General features: G+C 43.1%; 1 protein-coding gene across 1 annotated transcript in view; it reads left to right on the top strand.

Annotated features, from left to right (window-relative positions):
• The first annotated feature begins 1,960 nt into the window (after positions 1 to 1,960).
• The window catches only part of LOC105471518 (glutamine and serine rich 1), an 82,108-nt gene continuing 59,718 nt past the window's right edge, over positions 1,961 to 24,350 (top strand). The window contains exon 1 of the mRNA XM_071074896.1: positions 1,961 to 2,320. Within this exon, the coding sequence (XP_070930997.1) occupies positions 2,118 to 2,320 (203 nt within the window). The 5' untranslated portion in view covers positions 1,961 to 2,117. The remainder of the gene's footprint in view (positions 2,321 to 24,350) is intronic.

Genomic DNA, 24,350 nt, shown 5'->3' with positions numbered 1-24,350 from the left:
CTACATAATGGTGTGAGGGACTATAAAGGTTTTATTGCCACTTGTTTGGTATTGCCTGCCTAACTCACTCTGAGTGCCAGTTGTGGGTATCTCAAACTAAGTGACATAAAACATTTATAGCATGCCACTCCATTTCCTATACTTTTCACAGAGACAGAACTTTAGCGCTCACAAAAGTACTTATAAATATAATAGCTAGTTGTGAAAACTTTTTAATTTAGATCCCACATTTCCAGTTTGCAGGAAGAAAAATAAATGTAATGAAGAATTACGGTACTTCTCTGCAGGAACTCAGATTAGTTGGCAAATTCCTTTTCCAAGAAAAACCACTTTTCAAAGATATCCTCGGTAAATGCATTTTGTAATTAACATAAAATTGGCAAAGTCGCTGTGCCTACACGTTTGAATTCATTTGTAAATAACGACTACTCACTTCCTTGCTTACCCACCCGGGGACCAGGCTCCAAGCATCACAGGTGCAGAAAGACTTGCAAAAAGGAATGAATAGGAACAAAAGGATGTAGGCGCCAGGAGGAAAACAGGATCTTCCAGAACAAAATTAATCTCGCAAGGCATAGCAGATCCAACACCAGATATTATAAAAGTTTAAACTTTTTCAATGGTCATCAGAGATAATGTATCAAGTTTATTAGGTCTTTCACTACGGCTGTCTGATTTGCTTAAACCTTTACGTTAGGCTTATCTTGAGGGATAGATTTCTGTGCTAAGCACATAATAGGTGTTAAACCAATATTGATTTTTAAAAGGAGGTGGTCATTAAATCGAAACTTTACTGTTATTTTAACCTTTAAATTTATGGCTCTAGGGCCAAACGATGATTTGTACGATTCCCTAGTTTCACTACTCATGTGTTATTACAAGAAATACAAGTCTGCTATGCAACAGAAGAACCGCAAATAGTCATTAAATTACCGCACACCAAACAGCTTGGAAATCAGATAGGAAATGTTTGGAGAGAGAGTCCTGCTTAAGTTCCAAATCTCAAACAAAACCCCTCAACATCAGAGTGCATAGTGAGTTTAAATTTATTGTAATTAAAGTCATCCAGATGGCAGTTGGATTAATCAATGAAGAGGTGGTTGTCTATCTTCGGATAGAAGATTCTGAAACCCAGAGTGAGAAAAATCCTCAAGGTGGGGGTGGGGACAGTTAATAAGAGCCCTTGGGAAAGGCCCTTTCAGCAAGGATTGGAAAATAATACGTTTGAATTTGAATCTTTTTGAATATAAATCTCCCCTAACAGCAGGAAAAGGCTCCTCTAGCTCAGCAAGCTTTGGGGAGGGAGTAAGCGGAACTGTAAAAGAGCCCGCTCAGCTGTTTCTGGATTGGGGCGCAGAGAAAGAAATCGCGATCAGAGAACTGAGTACTGGAGTCCCTCAAAATAACCCGAAGAGTCAAATAGTGAGCTCCAAGCAAAGCATTGACCCGGCTACCCCTGCGCAGCGCCCTACGCTGGGTTCCGCTCCACTTCCCCTCCCCCGCGCGGGGCGATAGCCAGGCGCGGTCTCTTCCCCCGCGGGACGCGGCGAGTGCGGACACCTCCCTTCGGGGCTGCGAAGAGCGGGAAGTGTGCGGTTCGCGGGCTCCGGCCGGCGGGCGCCTCTCGGAGTCCCTGAAGTCGGCCGGGCCTGCGCCTCCTCGGCCTCAGCTGTCCCTCGCGAAGCGTCCGGCAGCGGCGGACGCCTCGCGGCCGCCCGCCCGCCCCGCGAGCGGCAAGCGCGGGGCTCAGAGGGGAGGCGGGGCGAGGCCGCGGGGCGGAGGGGGGCGGGAGGTGCATCCTGGGAAATCCACCAACATGGGGCGCAGCGGCCGCCGCCGCCGCCGCCGCCGCCGTCGCCGCGAGTCCCGGCCGCGGGTGCCTCCGCTTCCCTGACGCCCAGCTGGGGTCTCGCCGCCCGCCGCGGCCCGGGTCTTTGCGCCCCAGACTCGACAGCGCGCCCTTCTCCCGCCTGCTCGCCGGAGCCATGTGAGGAGGCAGCTCCCTCCGCCGCCGCCGCCTCCTCTTCCTCCCCCGCCCCCTCTCCCTGCCCGCCCCCCTCACACGGAGCCCTGGAGGATCCCCCGCTGCTGCCCGCCCTCCCTACGCCACCCCCACGATGGACAGGAACTACGCGACCTCGGGCTTCACCGAGCCGCCGCCGCCGCCCGCGCCCCCCGCCGCCCCCGCCCCCGCCAGTGCCGCGGCGCAGCCCCCCGCCCCAGCCTGGGCCTACGAACCCCGAGCCGCCGCCGCCGCCGCCAGCAGCAGCTGCAGCAGCGGCAGCTGTAGCAGCGGCAGCAGCCCCAGCCTCAAGGCCAGGTAGGGAGGGTGGGCGGCGGGGTCGCGGTGGACCAGGAAAGGCCGGGGATGCGTTTGGGGCCTTCGCTCGGTTGCAGCGCCGCCCAGAGGTCTGGGCCGGGCGGGGAGCCCTCCGCTCGCCCTCGCCCAGCTCGGGGGAGGCGGCTGATGACTCCTACGGGGTGGTCGCGGATGGGTGGGGGCACCCGGTGCAGGATTCGTGCCTGGGGACGGCGGGTGAAGGGAGAGCTGGGCGGGAGTCGTGGGGCTCAGTCACCTCTCGGGTCCTGGGCTCTCACATGGTGAAGTTTGGGCTCGTGGCTGAACTCGGGATCTGGGAGACCCAAGATTGGCGCCGGGGGTCCGAAGGGGGCGCCGGAGAGTTTGGGGCAGTGGCGATCCATTGTATTGGAACCTGGGTGGCCGACAATGCAGTCTTGGGGACCCCGGCGTGTGAGGGTTGCGGAGGCGGGAGAGGAGGAGTCGCGGAGCCGCGTCCCGGAGACACTGGGGGACCCAGGAGGGCTGGGCTACGGGAGAACCCCCGGGGCGCAGGGCAGAAGAGGGGGCCCGGCAGGGCGCGAACGCGGCTCCAGGGCCGGGTGACATATGTTTGCGCTGGTGGCCAAGATTTAGGCGATTTCTCTTCCACTCGTTCGAAGTTGCTCTTTGGTTTCCTCCCCTTTTAACAACAGCAGGAAGTAAGGAATCTTTCTGTGCTTCGGGGTGACGGAGAGTTGGGAAGAAATGGGGCGAGGGTTGGGGTGGGGGTAGTGAAGGCCATAAAGGTTGAAGAACCAAAGCATGCTTCTCCATCTCGACCTCTAAAGTCCGGGTGCATTATGTAGCGCGAGGTTCAAGAGTTCATCTTTCCTGCAGCATGACCAAGGGAATCTAAAATGTTGACTCCTACTTGATATTTAAGCTCGCGGGAAATGTGTAGTATAGTAGTGCCACACTGTGAAACGGTCCCATTTGAATGATAACTGGAAGGCGTGGTCTGGTTTGGAGGATTGGTGAGCGGGGTGTTTTAAAGCCACCTCTCCCGAACAATACAGAATCTGGTAGGTGCAGCTTCTGATTACATGGACCAGGGAATCCTGGGTTGCTAATGACTTCATCCTCAGCTACCAACAGGAAGCTTCGTGGCTTTATGATCTCATCAGATTTCTTCATTATTTTTCACGACAGAAGTGAACTTTTGTTTTAAGTTTATACATTACCGTGTTCCAGGTTATCTTCTTTGTTTTTATGAAAGTTCCACGTTCATGATTGAGCATATAAGTGTGAAGAGTAGCTGGTCTTTGTCTTAGATTGTCCATTGGGATGATTGTGAAAGAATGAGAAAAATTTGCTTCAAGAATAGGGATATAAGCTTTCTCAGAAAATTTTAGGCCCTTTGTTTGAAAGACGTGGGAGTTAACAAAAATAATGTGATGTGCCAGTTTGGAGCTAAGTAATTAAATGCTGAAACCTTTCAGAAATAGCCATAATTTTGTGTTACATACAAGTAAGCCATTTTAAGGAGTTTTATGAAAGACGGTTGGCACTTCACCCGTTATTTCTTTTTGATGGTAATTTGACTATCCTTTTTCAAGTAGCTTTTTGCATTGACTAGGATAATTTACAAATTAAAATTACTTTCTCATCATTGAACAGCATGATAGGTATTTGTGCCACATTTTTTATGTTTTAAATGAAAAATATTTTATCAGGTAAATGAAACTGAAATACTACCTAGTTACTTCTGTTGGTAGAATACTTTTGAGGCAAGAAACTAAAATCTACTTGTCATATTTTCCAAATTTATTTATCAGAGTAACACGGAATGACTTCCCAAACACACTTGAAAACAGTGAGTAGATTCACTTGGCATACATAATGTAAAGGAGATTTATTTTCTTTTTACTGGAAGTTATTGAATCTTAAATGTTACCCCCCATGCCCTCTCCCCCTGCTGTTTTAAAAAATAAGGGGGGCGGGAATCAGCTAAAATACAGCATAGAAAATGCAGGTTTACCCCCCTCCCCCGCCAACCTGCTTTGTTAACATCTTGTATTGGGATCAGGCCATCTGTACAGAGTTACACACACTTCTGAATTATACCTCATTTTATTCCTCAAACTGTGCAAATATTCCTCTTTGATTTCAGTTATATCAACAATAGCAAATCTGAAATACGCCCTGTAAGTCTAAATATTCTACATTTCAGAAGCTTATTTATATTTTTATAGCATTTTAAAAAGCTTTTTTATAATGCACGTATCAGTTGAATGTTTTTGTTCCCCTTTGTGGCAGTTTCTTCTGAAGGTGCAAATGAGTACTAGTTGTGATGATGTAATATGGATGCTTATCCGTAAAGAATTAGCCTGTCTGACACCTTGTTTCCTGTAACCTATTCAGAAGCTGACAGATGGTAATGACATTCAGTTGTTGCTGACAGGGATCTAACATCCTACTTTATGCCTTCTTGGTCTTGAAATACATCATTTTCATCAGTTTATGGGAAAGTACATGATAAAGAGCTTTTCATGAGTTTGAAACAATACTTTTTTTGAATACAACAGCTCTGTTAGTTATTAGGTAGTTTTATGGTACTAACAGTTGAAAAATAGAGTGGGAAACTCGAGCATTTTACCTTAAATAGGGCTTACAGAGAGATTTGTGAATATTTCTCAGAGTACTTGCTAGGTACTTGGAAAGTGCAGGAATAAGGACTGGCCATATAAATCTTCATTTATTTGTGCTCTTTTCAGTTAGTTTTAGGAACTAAATGAACAAACATGTCCTTTGCTGAACACCACGCAGTTGGAAATATCTTTTGGGGTGCAGTTTTGGATGTTGTAAATACGTTTGCGTGGCTTGGGAAGTAAGAAGGTCATCAGGAGTCTGCAGGTCCACTGCCCCACTCTGTACTTGATACTTTATCTTGTTCCCAACAGGAAGAGGCGGGCTGTTTTATGGTGATAATCGATGTGTTTGTATTTGAATATGCACCAGAAAGGGAATGGAAATATTTTGCATTTAAACAGTTTTATTTATTATTTATTTATTTATTTATTTTTGCGATGGAATTTCACTCTTGTTGCCCAGGCTGGAGTGCATTGGCGTGATCTCAGCTCACTGCAGCCTCTGCCTCCTGGGTTCAAGCAATTCTTCTGCTTCAGCCTCCTGAGTAGCTGGGATTACAGGTGCCTGCCACCACGCCTGGCTAATTTTTGTATTTTTAGTAGAGTTGGGGTTTCACCACATTGGCCAGGATGGTAATTTTTGTATTTTTAGTGGAGATGGAGTTTCACTACCTTGGCCAGGCTGGTCTCGAACTCCTGACCTCAGGTGATCCAGCCATTTTGGCCCCCTAAAGTGCTGGGATTAGGTGTAAGCCACTGTGCCCGGCCTGTTTTTCACATTTCTAACTTGAAATGATTTTTGGCACCGATTTTTAGAATTCCTAATGCAATTTTTTTTTAGTAGGATGTATAATGAGTATGATAAATACTCCTCTGAAAAACCAAAGTAATGATTAGCTCTTCTAAAACCTGTCAGTTTCTATATGATGGACATTTGTTTGATACATTTCAAATCTAGAGTTTTCCTCAAGGTTTTTGGAAAAAGGCCTTAAAGATCATAATTTGTAAGGAGTAAGAACAATCTCAAGTTAATGAAAGGTTATTTCAGACAAACTTCCACTGTTAGAGTTCAGAAAGTTTTTTCCCATGGAAACCATGTTGTAAGTAATAGTAGCTGTCATTTACCTCATGAGCAACTAATTTGTTCTAGCTGTTTTAAGTCACATATACATACACACATTCATTTATCAAAATTCATTATAAAAATCCTTTGAGGTAGGCATTCTTTTTACCATACTTTTATGGATGAGGAAACTGAGGGATAGAGACATGAAGTAATTTATACCTACAGCTACATAGCTAGTAAATAGTGGAGCTGTGATTGAAAACTGGGCATTGTGGATCTGGAGCCTGCGTGATGGCCAGTGTAACTACACTGCTTTATTGTAAGATGGTGGAATGCTGTAATCCACCTATATGTGAAAAGAGCTTCTGTGAGCTGTCCTGGAAACCTAAGCATCATTAATATCCTTATTTCAGTGTTCTTTGTCACTGTTGACCATTTCCTAGTTGAAATATATTCCTTTTCACTTCCATAGCACTGCACTTGCCTGGTTTTCCTCCTACTTTTCTGGCCCACTGCTTTTTCCTGTTCTTCACTGGTGTTTACTCCTCTTCTGTCTAATCTCTGCGTGTTACTGTTTCCTCAGGGCTTGGGATTGGTAAATTTTTTGTTCATTCCTTGCTTTCTCCTGAGGACTCACATCCATGTCCATGCTTTTAAATACTAACTCAGTGGAGATGCCCATGTTTGAGCAGACTCTTCTGAGGTCCTCAGACTCTTCTGAGAACCTGATCACATAACCAGCTACCTCTTTGACCTTTTACTTGAGCTTAATGATACGCTTTCCCAACCCATCACACCTCTGCTTCTCTAGTGAGGCCCATCTCAGTAAGTCATTAAGTCATACCTCTGTCCACCTAGTTGCCCAGGCCAGATGGTGGGAGTTGTGTGCTTAGTCACTAAAACCTACTGCTTTTGAATCTAATGTCTTGAAACTCTTTTGTATCCACTGCTCCAGCTGATCCAAGCCACCATTATTTTTCACTTGGACAACTGCTGTAGCTTCCTAATTTAGTCATCTTGGACCTTTTCTTTCCTCCCTTCAATTCATTCTTAAACCATCCAGAGTGATTTTTAAAAACACACATCTACAAGTTTGCTCTTGGTCCTTTGCTTAAAGCCTTTCTATGGCTACTCCTACATATTAAGGTCACGTTTTTAAATATCCTTAATATGGTCAGGAGTGGTGTCTCACGCCTGTAATCCCAGCACTTTGGGAGGCTGAGGTGGGAGTATTGCTTGAGTCCAGGTGTTTGAGACCAGCCTATGAGATGTGATGAAACCCTAGCTCTACAAAAAAATAAATAGAAAAAATTAGCCAAGCATGGTGGCTTGCGCCTGTGGTCCCAGCTACTCTGGAGGCTAAGGCGGGAGGATCGCTTGAGCCTGGGAGGTGGAAGTTGCATTGAGCTGTGATGGTGCCACTGCACTTCAGCTTGAGCGACAGAGGGAGAACCTGTCTCTCTCTCTCTCTGTGTCACACACACAGACACACACACACACACACACACTGTATTGTGCTCTGTATGGCTCTGCATTTACTGACCTATTTTTTTTTAATTTATTTTCTTTTTTATTCTTGAGACACGGTCTAACTCTGCCGCCTAGGTTGGAGTAGAGTGGTATGAACACAGCTTACTGTAGCCTCGACCACCTGGGCTCAAGTGATCCTCCCAAGTAGCTGGGACTACAGGCATGTGCCACCACACCTGGCTAATTTTAAAATTTTTTCTAGAGATGAGGTCTTGCTATGTTGACCAGGCTGGTCTGGAATTCCTGGCCTCAAGCAGTCTTCCTGCCTTAGCCTCCCAGGAGTGAGCCACCATGCCTAGCACTGGCCCATATTAAATTCTTTGAATCATCCTAAATTCCTTCTTACCTTAAAATTTTCATTCATCGTCTTTACCTTCACCTAGATAACTCTCACCCTATCCCCACCTCACACCCTGACTTCTTAAGGTATCTCATGTGAGAAACCTGCAGTATTTTCAACCCTCACTCCTTGTTGCTTTGTGCAATGGTGTATGTTTTCACAGAATATTTTATTTTACTTTCATATTCTTAGAAATATACCTATGTATTGTCTATGTAATATGTGTCTTCTTCAGAATGGAGGTTATTTGAGGAACCCTATCTGTTTTGCTGTTATATTTGTAGTACTTAGTATTTACTTTAATCCATGGTATATAGTTGGTGCTTAATACATGCTTATATCATGAAAGCCAGAACTCTGCTTCAGTGTGGGAATTAGAAGCCGCTTTCTTCCTGCTGCAGCCTCTACTGCCATTCGCCCTCTACCCTGTAATTGGGACCAAGATGAAGGGTAAGTTTGTGATTATCCTTGGTTAGCAGCGTGGGGATATGGGCTACTCTTGTTTCTTCCTTTCCTTGCTATGTTCTCTGGAACAATGAGTAGTAAAATATGTCTACCAAAACACAGCTTTCTTTCATTCATTAAACAAATATTTGAGTACCTACAATTGTTAAGGCAGTGTTGCCTGTATTTCCTTGAGTTACTATATTTCTGCAGTGAAAGCTTGAGAAATCAAGTGACAAGCATGCAATCACTCATTAAAATGTAGTGACTGTCTCTGAGTTTCTGTTTCTCAGCTAAGTTCTGCAGGGTGCCACAAAAATGAAGAAAACACTGTCTTGCCTCTTAAAGAACTTGTGATCTGGAGGGTGACAGGGCAATGCACTTGCTTCCTCTCTGCTTGGCTTCTAAATGTTGAAGTGCTCAGAAACTTGGAGTTCTGTCCTTTTTTCTTCTCTCTCCACTGACCCTAGGTGTAGTTGCCGTATATATGAGATGACTTTCAAATTTATATCTCTGGATTCATATCTAGCATCTGACATCTTTATTTGAATATTGAATAGGTGTTTCCAAAATGACACGTCCAAAACATGATTGTCACCCTGTCAACCTGGGCCTCCTCTAGCCTTCCCCACCTCAGTAATTATTATCACCATTTACTCCATTACTTATGTCCAGAAGGTTAGAGCCATCCATGATTCATTTCATTCCTTCCCATATCGAGTCCCTCAGCAAATCCTGTTGGTTCAGTCTCCATATCTGTAATTTCCTGCATGGATTATTGCAGTTGCCTCCTGTTGCTTTTCTTGCTTCCTTTTAGGCCTTCTATAATTTATTAAGTATGCAACAGCCAGAATTAACTTTTCAAAAGTATAAGTCAGGTAATGTCATTACCCTGCTTAGAACCTTCCAGTGTTAATCAGTAACATCCAATGACTTGGTCGGGTGTGGTGACTCATACCTGTAATCCCAGCACTTTGGGAGACTGAGGCAGGCAGATCACTTGAGGCCGGGAGTTTGAAACCAGCCTGGCCAACATGGTGAAACGCTGTCTCTACTAAAAATACAAAAATCAGCTGGGCATGATGGCAGGCGCCTGTAGTCCCAGCTACTCGGGAGACTGAGGCAGGAGACTAGCTTGAACCCAGGTGGCGGAGATTGCAGTGAGCCAAGATGGCGCCTCTGCACTCCAGCCTGGGTGACCGAGCAAGACTCCTTCTTAAAAAAAAAAAAAAGAAAAGAAAAAAGAAAGAAAAATCCAATGACTTATCGTGGCCTACAAAGCCCTGCATGATCTAAGCCTCAGCTAATTTATCCAACTTCGTGTCATTCCCCTCCCACCACCATCCTTCAGCCATACTGGCTTTACTTCTGTTCCTGAAACATGCTAAGATTATTTCTGTCTTAGGACTTTTGCACTAGCTGTTCTCTTTAACTGAAGTTTTCTTTCCAGGTCTTTGCTTTGCTGCTTCTGCTTTTGCTGATAGTTAGGTCTTTTCCCACATGTTACCTTCTCAGAAAGGCTTTCTCTGACTGCCATGTCTAAAGTAACTGCACATCACTAACACATGATAATTTTACTTCCTCAGAGCATTCTCACTCTCTGGAGTAATTTTGTTGATTTATATGTATCATTTATTACCACCCTTTCCCGATACCACTAACCATCACTGATAGAATGCATGTTCCATGAGAACAGGAACTTCTTTGTCTTGTTCACATCTGTACAAGGCAGGTTAGTATAGTAGTTGATAACATAAGCTCTGGAGTCAGAATGTTTGAATTTATATTTTGACTCCGCCACTTGCAGTATGATCTTAGACAAGTTTCTTAACCTCTCTGTGCCTCAGTTTCCTTATGTAAAATGACACTTTTCGAATTCTTGAAGATTAAATGGGAAAACTTAGAAAAGTATTTAGAGTGATGTCTAGCATATAGAATAGCATATAGATTATTAACTTTATTGTCAGGACTTAGAACAATGTCTAATGCATTGTGTCATTAAACATGCAATGAATGAATGAAATAACTATGCTATTAATACTTGTCAGACTATTCCTTTTCAAGAGGTACAAAAATACTTCAGGGACTTAGTGGGAAAATTATATTGAGTTCAAGGGGGATCATGGTAGCATTTGTCAGGTAGATTGCATACAAACTGATCTGAATTATTGCTAATGTTGCATAGTGGAATAAGGGATTAGTACAAAGAAGGAACTTCCAAGAACAAGTGTTCCAAGAGGGAGGAAATGGAATCTGCTAGGCCAGTTATAGACTGGGCCTTGAACTGGCATAGCATCACTTCTGCAAGTGTGTTGGTCAAAGCAGTTCCTGGTCCATTACAGAATCGTCATGGGAGGGAAACTACACGAAGGTGTGATTCATTGGGGAGCTCAGCGGAGTAACACTGTGTCATAGAGCATTGGTACTAGATTGTAGAGGGCTTCTCATGACAGATCATGGAGTTTAGTCTCTCCACTCTAAAGGATAGGGAGTGGCCAGGTGTGGTGACTTGTGCCCATAATCCCGCACTTTGGGATGCCAAGATGGGCTGATGGCTTGAGCTCAGGAGTTTGAGACCAGCCTGGGCAACATGGTGAAACCCCGTCTCTACAAAAATACAAAAATTAGCCTGGCGTGGTGGCATGCGCCTGTGGTCCCAGCTACTCAGGAGGCTGAGGTGGGAGGAGGAGCTACTCAGGAGGCTGAGGCTCGAGCCTGGGAGGTGGAGGCTACAGTCAGCCATGATCGTGCCACTGCACTTCCGTGTGGGCAAAGGGAGTGAGACCTGTCTCAAAAAAACGACAAAAAAACCCACACAAAATCTCTGTTCTTGTGGAGTTTACATTCTTGGGTGAAGGAGGTGGGCAAGCAAATAATTGAGAAAATTTTCTCCTGGAGGAAGTGCACTTCCCTGTGATCTGAGGAAGCAGCAAGTGCAAATGTCCCGAGGCAAGAACAAGCCTGGCAGTTCCCTTCCCTGGCAGGATCTTACTGTAGCTCAGTGGTACTTCAGAACCACCTGGAGAGCTTGTTGAAACATAGGTTGCTGGGCCCAACTCCAGTTTCTGAATCCATAGGTCTTAGGTGGAGCTTAAGAATTTGCATTTCTAACAAGTTCGTAGGTAATTCTTATGCTGCTCATCCAGTGAGGAGATTTTGAGAACCACTGATCTGGATCTCGTCAGTGTTGGCTTCTTGACATTCTTATCTCTCCTTAAATATTGTCTCTTTACAAAGACCTTCCTTGACCAACAGATCTAAAGTCCCACCAGGTTTCCTTTGTTCTAACACTTCTGTTTTCCCTACAGTATTTGTCCTTAGCTGACAAGACCAGAGAGCTGAGTTTAGGAGTCTGACTGGACATTTGTATAGAGACAATAGTGGAATCTCAGAGATAAGGCCTTTGGGGGTGAAGAATGAAAGTCTGAGAACTGAGCCTTTGCCGTTGTAGGTGATAGTGTCTATTACATGCCTACTATGTGCTGAGCACTGGCCTAATAATTTTATAGTGTTATTTCATTTAACTTCTCACAATAATTCTAGAATATAGGTACTATTGTTAGCCCATTTTATAGACAAGGAAACTCAAGCAAAGAGAGATTTATTAATTTGTCCAACATCACTGCTAGTAAGTGGCAGAGGCAAGATTTGAACCCAGGAGGTGTAACTTCAGAAACTGTGCTATTAATCATAAGCTTTCAGGGAAAAATCCTTTTGGGAAGTTGAGGGTATGGGATTAAATAGAATTGGCAAATGAAGTCAGAAAGAGGTTTAATGATAGAATACTTTGAAGAAGGATGTTGGGTCTTTGTGATTTAACATTGATGCTGGGAGGTTATATTTTCCATTTTTAAAAAAATTAGAATCATTTTCCCAGAGCGTACTTTTGCTAAAAGTTTTTGGAGAAAACGTGGGGACATGGGCTTATACCAAATTGAATAGTTGTCATAGGGATGGGTAGTTCAGAGATTTTAACTGACCTGAAGCACCTCTCATATTCTAGACACTGTTCTGGGGGCTTGGGATACATGTGAGAACAAAATCAAGTTCCTGAGGCGAATGGGGTGAGACAGTTGATTAAAAAATGAACAAAACTGTACATTATCTAGTATGTTGGGAGGTGATACCAGAAAAAGAAAAGCAGAATAAGGAAGAATGGAATGTGGATGGGGGAGGCGTTTCTGATTTACAAACAAGGTGGACTGGGGAGGCTCATTGAAATGATATTTGAACAATGACTTGAAAGTGCTAACTTTTGAAATGAGAAGAAAAAATGTTACATTGGGAAACAGAGTGCTTCAGTAAGTTTTTTATTTGTTTGTTTGTGAGATACAGTCTTGCTGTGTCGCCCAGGCTGGAGTGCAGTGGCGCGATCTCAGTCCACTGCAACTGCAACCTCCACCCCTGGGATCAGGCAATTCTCCTGCCTCAGCCTCCTGAGTAGTCGGGATTACAGATGCCCACCACCACACCCAGCTAATTTTTGTATTTTTAGTAGAGATGGTGTTTCACTGTGTTGGGCAGGCTGCTCTGGAACTCCTGACCTCAAGTGATCCACCCGCCTCGGCCTCCCAAAGTGCTGGGATTACGGGGATGAGCCACCATGCCCGGCCCCAATAAGTTTCTTTTGCCCCTAGTTGAAATGAGACTACAAGTTTTGTAAAAAAATTACCTGTTCCTTGGGTTAACTTGCTTACAGGAAATCTTATTTCTTTGTTTAATGTTTATCCCTGTTGCTGCTTCTGGTGGTTTAATTTCAGCCACATGCTAGGTGACTTTCTGTTACTAGGCTGCTACTAACACAGTTTCCTTACATTGACTCAGGCCAATCTAGCCGGGGCTTTCCAGTCTAGGCCTTTCTGCAGTCAAGGCAAGAGTAAGCATTTCTTTTTTTCTTTTTTTGGGGGGGGTGGGGGTGGGAAACAGAGTCTTGCTATGTCACCCAGGCTGGAGTGCAGTGGTGCGATCTCAGTTCACTGCAACCTCCAACTCCCAGGTTCAAGTGATTCTCTTGCCTTGGCCTCCTGTGTAGTTGGGATTACAGGCATGCACCACCACACTCGGCTAATTTTTGTGTTTTTAGTAGAGACGAGGTTTCACCATGCTGGCCAGGCTGGTCTCTAACTCCTGACCTTGTGATCCACCCACCTTGGCCTCCCAAAGTGCTGGGATTACAGGTGTGAGCCACCGCGCCCAGCCAGTAGTAAGCATTTCTTAATGTGCTAGCAGTGAATATGAATATGTGTATGGATGTTGTATAATATGAAGAGGTAAATGAGAGGATGTGGGCCTGGTTTCAGTATATCCACTCGTTTTGCTTTTTTTTTTTTTTTTTTTTTTTTGCAGAACCATCTTCTCTTTTATCTTTGAATGAAACACACTGTTTTTTCACTGTTCCTTGAATGGTGTTAGGAATGCTCTTATCTACGGCCTTTGTGCTTTTTCCTGTGCCAGGACCACTTTTTCCTGAGATAATCTGCATAAGTTCCTCATGTTGATCAGTGGCCTCTCCTTAGTACCCTCAAAAGAATGGTATGCACCCCCATCACCGTCAACCCTGCTTAAGGTTTCTTCATAACGTTTATCAATCCTTGATATAAATACTTCTCTGTTCTTGTTTATTGTAGTCTCTGTCCTTTAGCTTGGGTGTTTTTTGACAGTAGAACTTCAGCTGTGTTTCCCCCCACTTGCCTGGCATATAATAACTGTTAAGTGAATATTGATTTAATAAAGAATATGTTTAATGGGGAATATTCTGCTTTTACTTGTCTAATATTTCAGAGTTTAAATTTGGCCTCTCTAAGTTAAAGACTCTTTAGGGATCCTTACCATGTAGCTTCTCCTATGTTGCTAGGCATGTAGGCATTTATGGGGTGTAACTAAACGTAAAATAATGAAATTTTCATATGGCCTAATGCCATCATTCTCATTACTGTGTGATCACTGATCCTGTTTAAGTAACTTGAGACCAGATTTGTCTGACCCAGTGAAGCAAACACAAATATGTGGATAAGCTAAAATACTTTTGCTTGGATCTGCTTAGATCAGATGGCTTAACATTTTAAAACATTTCTCATATTGAGCAAAACTGCAAGATGAACACTACTCTGGTAAAGCAGCTGGTACTATTTTCACTTAAACAGACATTAAACTACTTCAAGTCAGAGTTTGATTTGGCCAGAGCCACAAGGCACTGGTGGAATGAGGCCAGAGTAAAAGTGTGAACCATTTGGAAGGATGGGAATTAAGTAGAACTGTGCCTATGTGGAAAACTCCAACTCCTCAAGAAACCCAAAACTTAGAGATGGTCTTTTGCTATTTGTTAATACCTTTGTATTACTTTTTTTTAAACAGCAGGTTTTTGACTCAAATCTGATCCTCTAACATGGTAATGATTAAAATTGTTTCTAAGACTCCTAAGTTGTGTTTTTTTTTTGTTTGTTTGTTTTTTTGTTGTTTTTTTTTTTGAGACGGAGTCTCGCCCTGTCGCCCAGGCTGGAATGCAGTGGTGCCATATCGGCTCACTGCAACCTCCGCCTCCCAGGTTCAAGCGATTCTCCTGCCCCAGCCTCCCAAGTAGCTGGGATTACAGGTGCACGCCACTACACCCAGCTAACTTTTGTATTTTCAGTAGAGACGGGGTTTCACTATGTTGGTCAGGCTGGTCTAGAACTCTTGACCTCGTGATCCGCCAGCCTCGGCCTCCCAAAGTGCGGGGATTACAGGTATGAGCCACCGCGCCCAGCCCTAAGTTGTGTTTTAATAAGGCATAGGAGTTGAAGATTCCAAACTTGCTTTAAAAAGCTAATCTAGTATACCAGCTAATTAACCTTGATCTACTGGGCTGCCTTTTAAGAAGGTCATGTTAGCACCATCCTCATAGATATCAAGCATACTTCACAGTATGTCTACTATTTGCTCTTAATAGATATGCTTATTAGGGGAAATTTAAAAGATAGTAAACTTGTGTGTTATGACATTTGATTAATATGTTATAAAATCTTTTTTAGTGCATAACTTGTATTAAAATATATACGTCTCTAAAATTCATTATAATTTCTTTCTTTAACCTTTGTTGTGAATTCATAGTGCAGAACAAGAATTAGCCACCTTCAAGTTGATTTTCTCTACTATAAAAAAGACTATTTTTTAGTTTTTAGGGTTTTTTTTTTTTTTAAAGTTAAAAAAAATTGGGGCTGGGCACGGTGGCTCACCTGTAATCCCAGCACTTTGGGAGGTTGAGGTAGGTGGATCACCTGAGGTCAGGAGTTCAAGACCAGCCTGACTAATATGGTGAAACCCTGTCTCTACTAAAAATACAAAATTAGCCAGGTGTGGTGGCGCATGCCTGTAATCCCAGGTACTTGGGAGGCTGAGGCAGGAGAATCACTCGAACCTGGGAGGCAGAGGTTGCAGTGAGCCGAGATCGCACCACTGCACTCCAGCCAGGGCAACAAGAGCAAAACTCCGTTTTTTAAGAGACAGGGTCTTATCCTGTCATCTAGGCTAGAGTGCAGTGGCTCACTGCAACCTGAAGCTTCTGGGCTCAAGCGATCCTCCCATCTCAGCCTCCCAACTAGCTAGGACTACAGGTGTGTGCCACCATGCCTGGCTAAATTCGGGTTTGTTTTTGTTTTTGTTCATTGTAGAGATGGGGTCTTGCTATTTTCTCAGGGTAGTCTCAAACTTCTGGGCTTAAGTGACCCTCCTGCCTGACCCTTCCAAAGTGCTGGGATTATCAACATGAGCCACTGCACCTGGCCAACAACACTTTTATAGAAAATTTCAAACCAAACAAATTTAGAGAGAAAAGTATAATGAACCCCTGAGTATCCATTACCCACCTTCAACAATTTTAGCACATGGTGGGTCTTTCATGTATATCCCTACATACTTTCTCTCCCTACTCCCCTGTATCATTTCAAAGCAAATTTCAGGCTATGTACCTCTTTCAACCGTAGTATGAAAGAGAACTCTGAAAGATAAATACTTAATTTTTTTTTTTTTTTTTTTTTGGAGACGGAGTGTTGCTCTGTCGCCCAGGCTGGAGTGCAATGGCACGATCTCAGCTCACTATAAGCTCCATCTCCCGGGTTCATGCCATTCTCCTGCCTCAGCCTCCTGAGTAGTTGGGACTACAGGCGCACACCACCACGCCCGGCTGATTTTTGTTGTATTTTTTAGTAGAGACAGGGTTTCACCATGTTAGCCAGGATGGTCTCGATCTCCTGACCTCATGATCCGCCCGCCTCGATCCCCCAAAGTGCTGGGATTACAGGCGTGAGCCACTGCGCCCAGCCAGAATTAAATTTTTTTTGACATAACTACAATAGGTAGGATATTTTAAGGCAATCTGTACATATTTTATTGGTTTTAGTACTTGAAGTCAGTCTTCTAATATTATAGTACAATTGAAATAGTATAAGTAGTATAGTACAGTTACAACAGGATAAAATACTACCGGTTTTATTATTAAGTCTTTGGCTTACAAATTTGTGGAATTTTCTTAGGAAAACAGAAGCATCAAACTTTTTAAGCTTCTAGATGATTTCAGATTACTTTTCTAAAAGTTTGTAAGGAAAGAACAGCACATTGAGTATAAAATGAATAATGCAATTTTGGATTTTGGTTCACCTGAAAATATTCTTTTCTACCCTAAAATGTTATTAAATTCTTGTATTAAACCAAAGATGTGTAAACGTTTGTCTGTAAATCTAGTTCATATCCAGATGTGAATTGTGATAAATATATTTTTAGACAGATTTCCTTTATCTAATGCCAGAAATCATAGACTATGTTAATAATAATACATAAAATCGTGATGTAGTGAAAAATTGGCTCTACAAGTTTCTCAAACAAGGGAGAAAATTTAATTTGGTAAATGAAAGACTAAGCCACAAACAAAAGGATACATTGAAAAAGCTGAAAAAAACATTTCATAGCACCCATACATTTGAATCATGGAAATATGAACTGTGTTACGTGTTGAGAAGTAACCAGCTATATGTTAGTTCATTTTTATTCATTCCTTTGTAGCCAAAATAAGAGACAACCATCCAGGCAAGGCTCATATAACCACTTTTGTCTATCTCTTAAATAAACATGCCTGGTATTTACAGGTAGTTAGTACATGCAAACACAAAATAATTTGCTTTGATGGATGTATTTCTTTTAAAAGAAAAGCATAGGCTGGGCATGGTGGCTCACGCCTGTAGTCCCAGCACTTTGGGAGGCCAAGGCAGGCATGGATCTCTTGAGCCCAGGAGTTTGAGACCAGCTTGGGCAACATAGGGAGACCCTCGTCTCTACAAAAAATATATAATTAGCTGAGCATGGTGGCATGCACCTGAGGCAGGAGAATCACTTGAGCCCAGGAAGTCAAGGCTCCAGTGAACCATGATCACCACTTTACTGCAGCCTGGGCAGCAAAATGAGACACTTTCTCAAAAGAAAAGAAAAGCATTACAAAAAAATATTGAAATATTGGAAATGGGGAAAACTTGGGACCTAAAAATCTTATCTTTGTTCAGAAGAAAGATTGATAATGCAAATGATGACAGAAATAGAAAAGGAAGATGATGAAATGCAATTTTGGAGTTGTCCAATCCAGGCCTTGGTGGCTGTTATCATGGATATAGCCAAGCATATGCCATATCACCATCACATTTCATTATTTCCCTGTGAAACAGCAGACAGAAATTCTTAGCTGCCTTGACTTTGCCAGTATTTTTCTTGCGCATGTGTTACAAATGCCAACATCTGTCTCTTTTTGTTGTGAATACTGTTTGGAACTGATATATAAGTTTTTTAACATACTCTGCCACCCCACTAGATAGGAAATTCCATACTACTAATTTGACCTTGCTTAGTGAAAACAAACATCTTCTGCTTAACCAAGTTGAGTGTATCATTTGTACAAAATAAAATAGGATTTTTGGTAAAGATCATTAATGATGTATATGGCCGAATAATATTTCACTGCATAGACACAGCACATTTTGTTTATCTGAACTCTTTTGATGGACATTTGGGTTGTTTCTACTTTTTGCTTATTGCAAATAATGCTGCTGTGGATATTTGCATGTAAGACTTTGTATGAACATGTTTCCTGGGTAGGTATCTGGGAGTGGAACTGTTGCAAATTTATGTTTAACATTTTAAGGAATTGCCTAATTTCTCTCTCCTAAATTGGCTGTACCATTTTATATTCCCATCAGAAATATATGGGCCAGGCGCAGTGTCTCACGCCTGTAATCCCAGCACTTTGGGAGTCTGAGATGGGTGGATCACGTGAGGTCAGAAGTTCAAGACCAACCTGGCCAACAGAGCGAAACCTCATCTCTACAAAAAGTATAAGAATTAGCTGGGCGTGGTGGTACACGCCTGTAGTCCCAGCTACTTGGGAGGCTGAGGCAGGGGAATCACTTGAACCCAGGAAGTGGAGGTTGAAGTGAGCTGAGATTGTGCCACTGCACTCCAGCCTGGGCAGCAGAGCAAGACTCCATCTCAAAAAATGAAAAGAAATACGTGGATGTTCCAATTTCCCCATGTCTGTGCCACACTTGTGATTGTCTTTTTTATTATTGCTCATTCATTTCTTGAAAAGTTTAGCATGTTTGACTCATCTGTCTCTTCTACCTCTATTTTCTCTAAAATTGGGTTCAAGGAAGGGAAGTATCTTTTATCAACAGCTTTATCGATTTGATGTTTTCACTGATTTTTTTTTTAAACTAAAAGACGATGTGAGATTATTCAGCAGTTGGTAGCCAAGTTCATTAAACTCTAGGTCCTTTTTTTTGAGTCAGAGTTTTGTTCTTGTGGCCCAGGCTGGAGGGCAGTGACACAGTCTTGGCTCACTGCAACCTCCGCCCCCCGGGTTCAAGCAGTTCTCCTGCCTCAGCATCCCAAGTAGCTGGGACTACAGACACACACCACCATGCCTGGCCAGTTTTTTTGTATTTTTAGTAGAGATGAGGTTGGTCAGGCTGGTCTTGAACTCCTGACCTCAGGTGATCCACCCACCTCGGCCTCCCAAAGTTCTGGGATTACAGGTGTGAGCCACTGCACCTGTCCTAACCTCTAGATCCTTTAACATTTATTTTAAAAGCAATTTCTCTTGAAACTTGGAGCTACTTGGGTAGTCATGTGTATATGGGGGGGTGTGGTCATGACATTATAAGGTGTATTTTGATTTTAGGATTCCCTTGGTATTGATTTTAGTTTGGAAACTAAGGTAAGTTGTGTAGCGGGTAGCTATGTTTTAAAAATGTAATTTAGACACTCCCATGCTTAAAAATCCTTTGGTTTTCCATTGCAGTTGGAATGAAATCCAGACTGGTTGTGCCTACAAGGCTTTCCATGTCTGACCCTTAACTACTACCTTTCCACGGATCTCCTACTGCTCACCCACTTCCCTTAGTACACTCACAATATGCTGGTGTTCTTTCAGCTTCTCTGTGTTCCAGACTCTTCCCAATTCAGGCCTTTTCCTAACTGTTATTTCTCTTCCTTTGGTTTGGGGCAGGGCTTGCTTAAGATCCCTTCTTCAGGAGGCATTGCTGATCACTGTGTCCTCTTTCTCCCATAACGTCTGTATTTAGACTTTTTTCTTCTTTATTCATTTGATAGAGTTTATAATTGTTTTATTAGTTGGTTTCCTTTTATTTACCACCTTGCCTCACAACTAAACTGTAAGCTCTTCAAAGACTTATCCTGTCTTTTATTATATCCCCAGTGCCTTGCTTATTGCCTGGTACATAACATCTAGTATCTGTTGAATAAATTAATTTACCCTGCTCTGCCATATATTTGTTTTATTCTGTTTTGTAAAATTGGCTGGACACTTGTATACTGTTTAATCCCCCATAGTTAACAACAGGTCATGATGGCAGGAACTTTGTCATTGTGTATACCTTTCACTCATGCCTTTTGCATGCATATACTCTGTAAAGACATATAGACTTAAGGTGAAATTTTCCCTTGAAAATAACATTGAGCATGTTGAAATGGATATGGTAGAAATGTTCTGCAGCTACACTGCCAATATAATGAGAAATTTTAAACAAAAACTTTAAGATCAAAGGTAAATAGAGTAAAACTCAGAATGGACATTTTAGATCTAGGCCATAAATTAGGATTTACAGGCACTTTCTTCTTCTTGTTCCCTGCCTTTTCCTACCTCCCTCATGCCACTGTTATAACTGCTTTCTTGTTCCAGTTGGCTTTTTCTGTTTTGGTCCTAGCCTTCTGGTCCACAGAACTTCGTAGTGCAAGGGGTTGTGGGAGGAGATAGTACAATGTAATAATTGTACAGGTAATGTATATGTAATATGTGTGTCATAGCTATGCTTGATTTATTATTATTGTCTCCTCAAACAGTTTCTCTGTCTAACCTTATTGCAGCAGTTAGTCCTCCTTTCTTGAAACTTAAGTTCCTTTAATTTTTGGAGACATTCCTGGTTTTCCTCTCAAGTTTTTAGTTAAACTTTCTTATGGTTTCCTCTTCCTCTCCCTGTCCCTTAAATCTGCATCTCAGGTAATTGAGTTTAAAAGGACCAAGTTATAACACGGACACAGGGAAGGGAACAACACACACCAGGGCCTGTTGCAGGGGGTGGGGAAAGAGGGGAGGGAACTTAGAGGATGGGTCAGTAGGTGCAGCAAACCACTATGGCATATGTATACCTATGTAACAAGCGTGTACGTTCTGCACATGTATCCCATTATTTTTTAGAAGAAATAAAAAAATTAAAAAGTACCAAGTTATGAATGATTACTCGTTGTCTTTAAATAAGATAGAATTGATCCCTATGATATGGTTTGGCTCTGTGTCCCCACCCAAATCTCATCTCAAATTGTAATCCCCATGTGTCGAGGGAGGGACCCGGTAGGAGGTGACTGGCCTATGGGGGTGGGGTTCTCCCATACTGTTCTCATGGTAGTGAGAGAGTTCTCCTGGGATCTGATGGTTTAAAAGTGGCAGTTTCCACTGTACTTGCTCTTTCTCTGCTGCTGCCTTGTGAAGACATGCCTTGCTTCCCCTTCCCCTTCTGCCATGATTGTAAGTTTCCTGAGGCCTCTTCAGCTATGTTGAACTGTGAGTCAGTTAAACCTCTCCTTTACAAATTACCCAGTCTCAGGTCGTTCTTTATAGCAGTGTGAAAATGGACCAACACAGACAGTTGATACCGGGAGTAGGGCACTGCTATAAAGATAACCTGAAAATGTGGAAGTGACTTTGGAATTGGGTACCGGGTAGATGTTGGAACAGTTTGGAGGGCTCAGAAGAAGACAGGAAGATGTGGGAAAGTTTGGAACTTCCTAGAGACTTGTTGAATGGTTTTGACCAAAATGTTGATAGTGATATGGACAATGAAGTCCAGGCTGAGGTGGTCTCAGAGGGAGATGAGAAACTTACTGGGAACTGGAGCCAAGGTCACTATTGCTATACTTTAGCAAAGAGACTGGCAGCATTTTGCCCTGACCTAGAGATCTCTAGAACTTTGAACTTGAGAGCGATGATTTAGGGTATCTGGCGGAAGAAATTTCTAAGCAGCGAAACATTCAAGATGTGACCTGGCTGATCCTAAAGGTGTTCAGTCATTGCATTCACAAAGAGATTATCTGAAACTGGAACTTTTATTTAAAGGGAAGCAGAGCATAAAAGTTTGGAAAATTTGCAGCCTGACTGTGGCAGAAAAGAAAAACCCATTTTCTAAGGAGAAATTCAAGCAAGCTACACAAATTTGCATGAGTAGTGAGGAGCTGAATGTTAATAGCCAAGACAATGGAGGAAAATGTCTCCAGGCCTTTTCAGAGATCTTCACGGCAGCCCCTCCCATCACAAGCCTGGAGGCCTAGGAGGAAAAAATGGTTTTGTGGGACCAGTCTGCTGCCCTGTTCAGCCTCAGGACACAGCACCCTGTGTCCCAGTTGCTCCAGCGCCAACCATGACTAAAAGAAACCAAGGTACGGCTCAGGCCATTGCTTCAGAGGGTGCAAGCCCAAGCACTGGCAGCTTCCATGTGTCGTTGGGCCTGAGAGTGTTCAGAAGACAAGAGTTGAGGTTTGGGAACCTCCAGCTAGATTTCAGAGGATGTATGGAAATGCCTGGATGTTCAGGCAGAAGTCTGCTGCAGGAGCAGAGCTCTCATAGAACCTGTGCCAAGGTTGTGCAGAAGGGAAATGTAAGGTTGGAGCCGTGACACAGAGTCCCTACTGGGACACTGCCTAGTGGAGCTGTGAGAAGAGGGTAACCGTCCTCTAGACCCCAGAAAGGTAGATCTTCTGAAAGCTTGCACCACACACTTGGGGAAGCCACAGGCACTTGATGCCAACCTGTGAAAGCTGCAGTGGCTGTACGCCACAGAGCCACAGGGGTGAAGCTGCCCAAGGCTGTAGGAGCCCACCCCTTGCATCATTGTGCCCTGGATGTGAGACATGGAGTCAAAGGAGATTTTGGAGCTTCCCTATTTAATGACTGCCCTATTGGGTTTTGAACCTGCATAGGGGCCCTGGCCCCTTTGTTTTGGCTCATTTCTCCCATTTGGAATGGAAGCATTTACCTAATGCCTGTACCCCCATTGTGTCTTGGAAGTAACTAACTAGCTTTGATTTTACAGGCTCGTAGTCAGAAGGGACTTACCTTGTCTCAGATGAGACTTTAGTCTTGGACTTTTGCATTAATGCTGCAATGAGTTAAAACTTTGGGGGACTGTTGGGAAGGCGTGATTAGTTTTGAAATGTGAAAAGGGCATGAGATTTGGGAGGGGCCAGGGGCAGAATGGTATGGTTTGGATCTGTGTCCCACCCCCCAATCTCATCTCAAATTGTAATCCCCATGTGTCAAGGGAGACCTCATGGAAGGTGACTGGCTCGTGGGGTTTCCACCATGCTGTTCTCACGATAGTAAAGGAGTTCTCATGACATCTGACAATTTAAAAGTGGCAGTTTCCCTTGCGCTCACTCTCTCTCCTGCCACCTTGTGAAGACATGCCTGGCTTCCCCTTCACCTTCTGCCATGATTGTAAGTTTCCTGAGGCCTCTCCAGTCATGCTGAACTGTAAGTCGATTAAACCTCTTTTCTTTATAAATTACCTAGTTTCAGGTCATTCTTTATAGCAGTGTGAAAATGGACTAATACACCCTATATTAGTATTATTACTCATCTATTTCTGTGATATCTTAAGTGGAAGAGGGAAGAGTGGTACTTCAGTTGAGTTGCAAAGAATTTTGAGTTGCAGATAAATAACATCCTTGAGAAGCAGGAAATTAATATTATTGGTCATATGTGTAAAGCAGTGTCCCTATAATTTCTGTCCTTAGCCCACTTCTGATGTGACTCACTTTTGGACATTTTCATTCACTTCCATGACTTCAAAAAACACTCAATTTGTAATGATCCCCAATTTTTTATTTCCAGCTCAGATTTCTCTTCTGAGTCCGAAGTAGGAATATTCATTACCTCTCTTTCAATTATTTCTCACAGTATGTCTCTTTTTAACACCCCAAACTCAGTGCTTTCAAAATTGAAACCGTCTGTTTGTTCAGCCTTATGGGTGGCTCACTGTCATTCATGATTCCTCTTTCTTCCGTGCAAGTCTTCTCAATTGTGTTTTTTAAGAATTCCTAAGTATCTAACTATTGCCACTGTTTTGCCCTCATAATTTCTGCAATAGGATCTTGGCCTTCTCTCTTTAAGGTTTGCTCTGTTCTGCACAGTATTTATCAGACTAAGATAGTGATTCTTTTGAACTTTTTAGAGTGAACTTATAGGGTCCTATGTCACATGTCAGAACTACTAATCAATAATTTCTGAAAGGGAGATCTGGATGTATATAGTTTGAAAAAACTAACCAGATGATGCTGATGAGCATGCCTGGTTACAAACCATTCTTTAGGCCAGGCAAGGTTTCCCATGCCTGTAATCCCAGCACGTTAGGAAGTGGAGCTGGAAGAATTGCTTGAGCCCAGGAGTTCAAGACCAGCCTGGGCAACACAGGGAGACCTTGTCTCTGTAAAAAGATGTTTAAAAAACTGGCA

Source organism: Macaca nemestrina, chromosome 12 (genome assembly GCF_043159975.1).
Source record: "Macaca nemestrina isolate mMacNem1 chromosome 12, mMacNem.hap1, whole genome shotgun sequence".
Classification (NCBI taxonomy): domain Eukaryota; kingdom Metazoa; phylum Chordata; class Mammalia; order Primates; family Cercopithecidae; genus Macaca; species Macaca nemestrina.
This window is presented reverse-complemented; position numbering and strand designations above follow the sequence as displayed.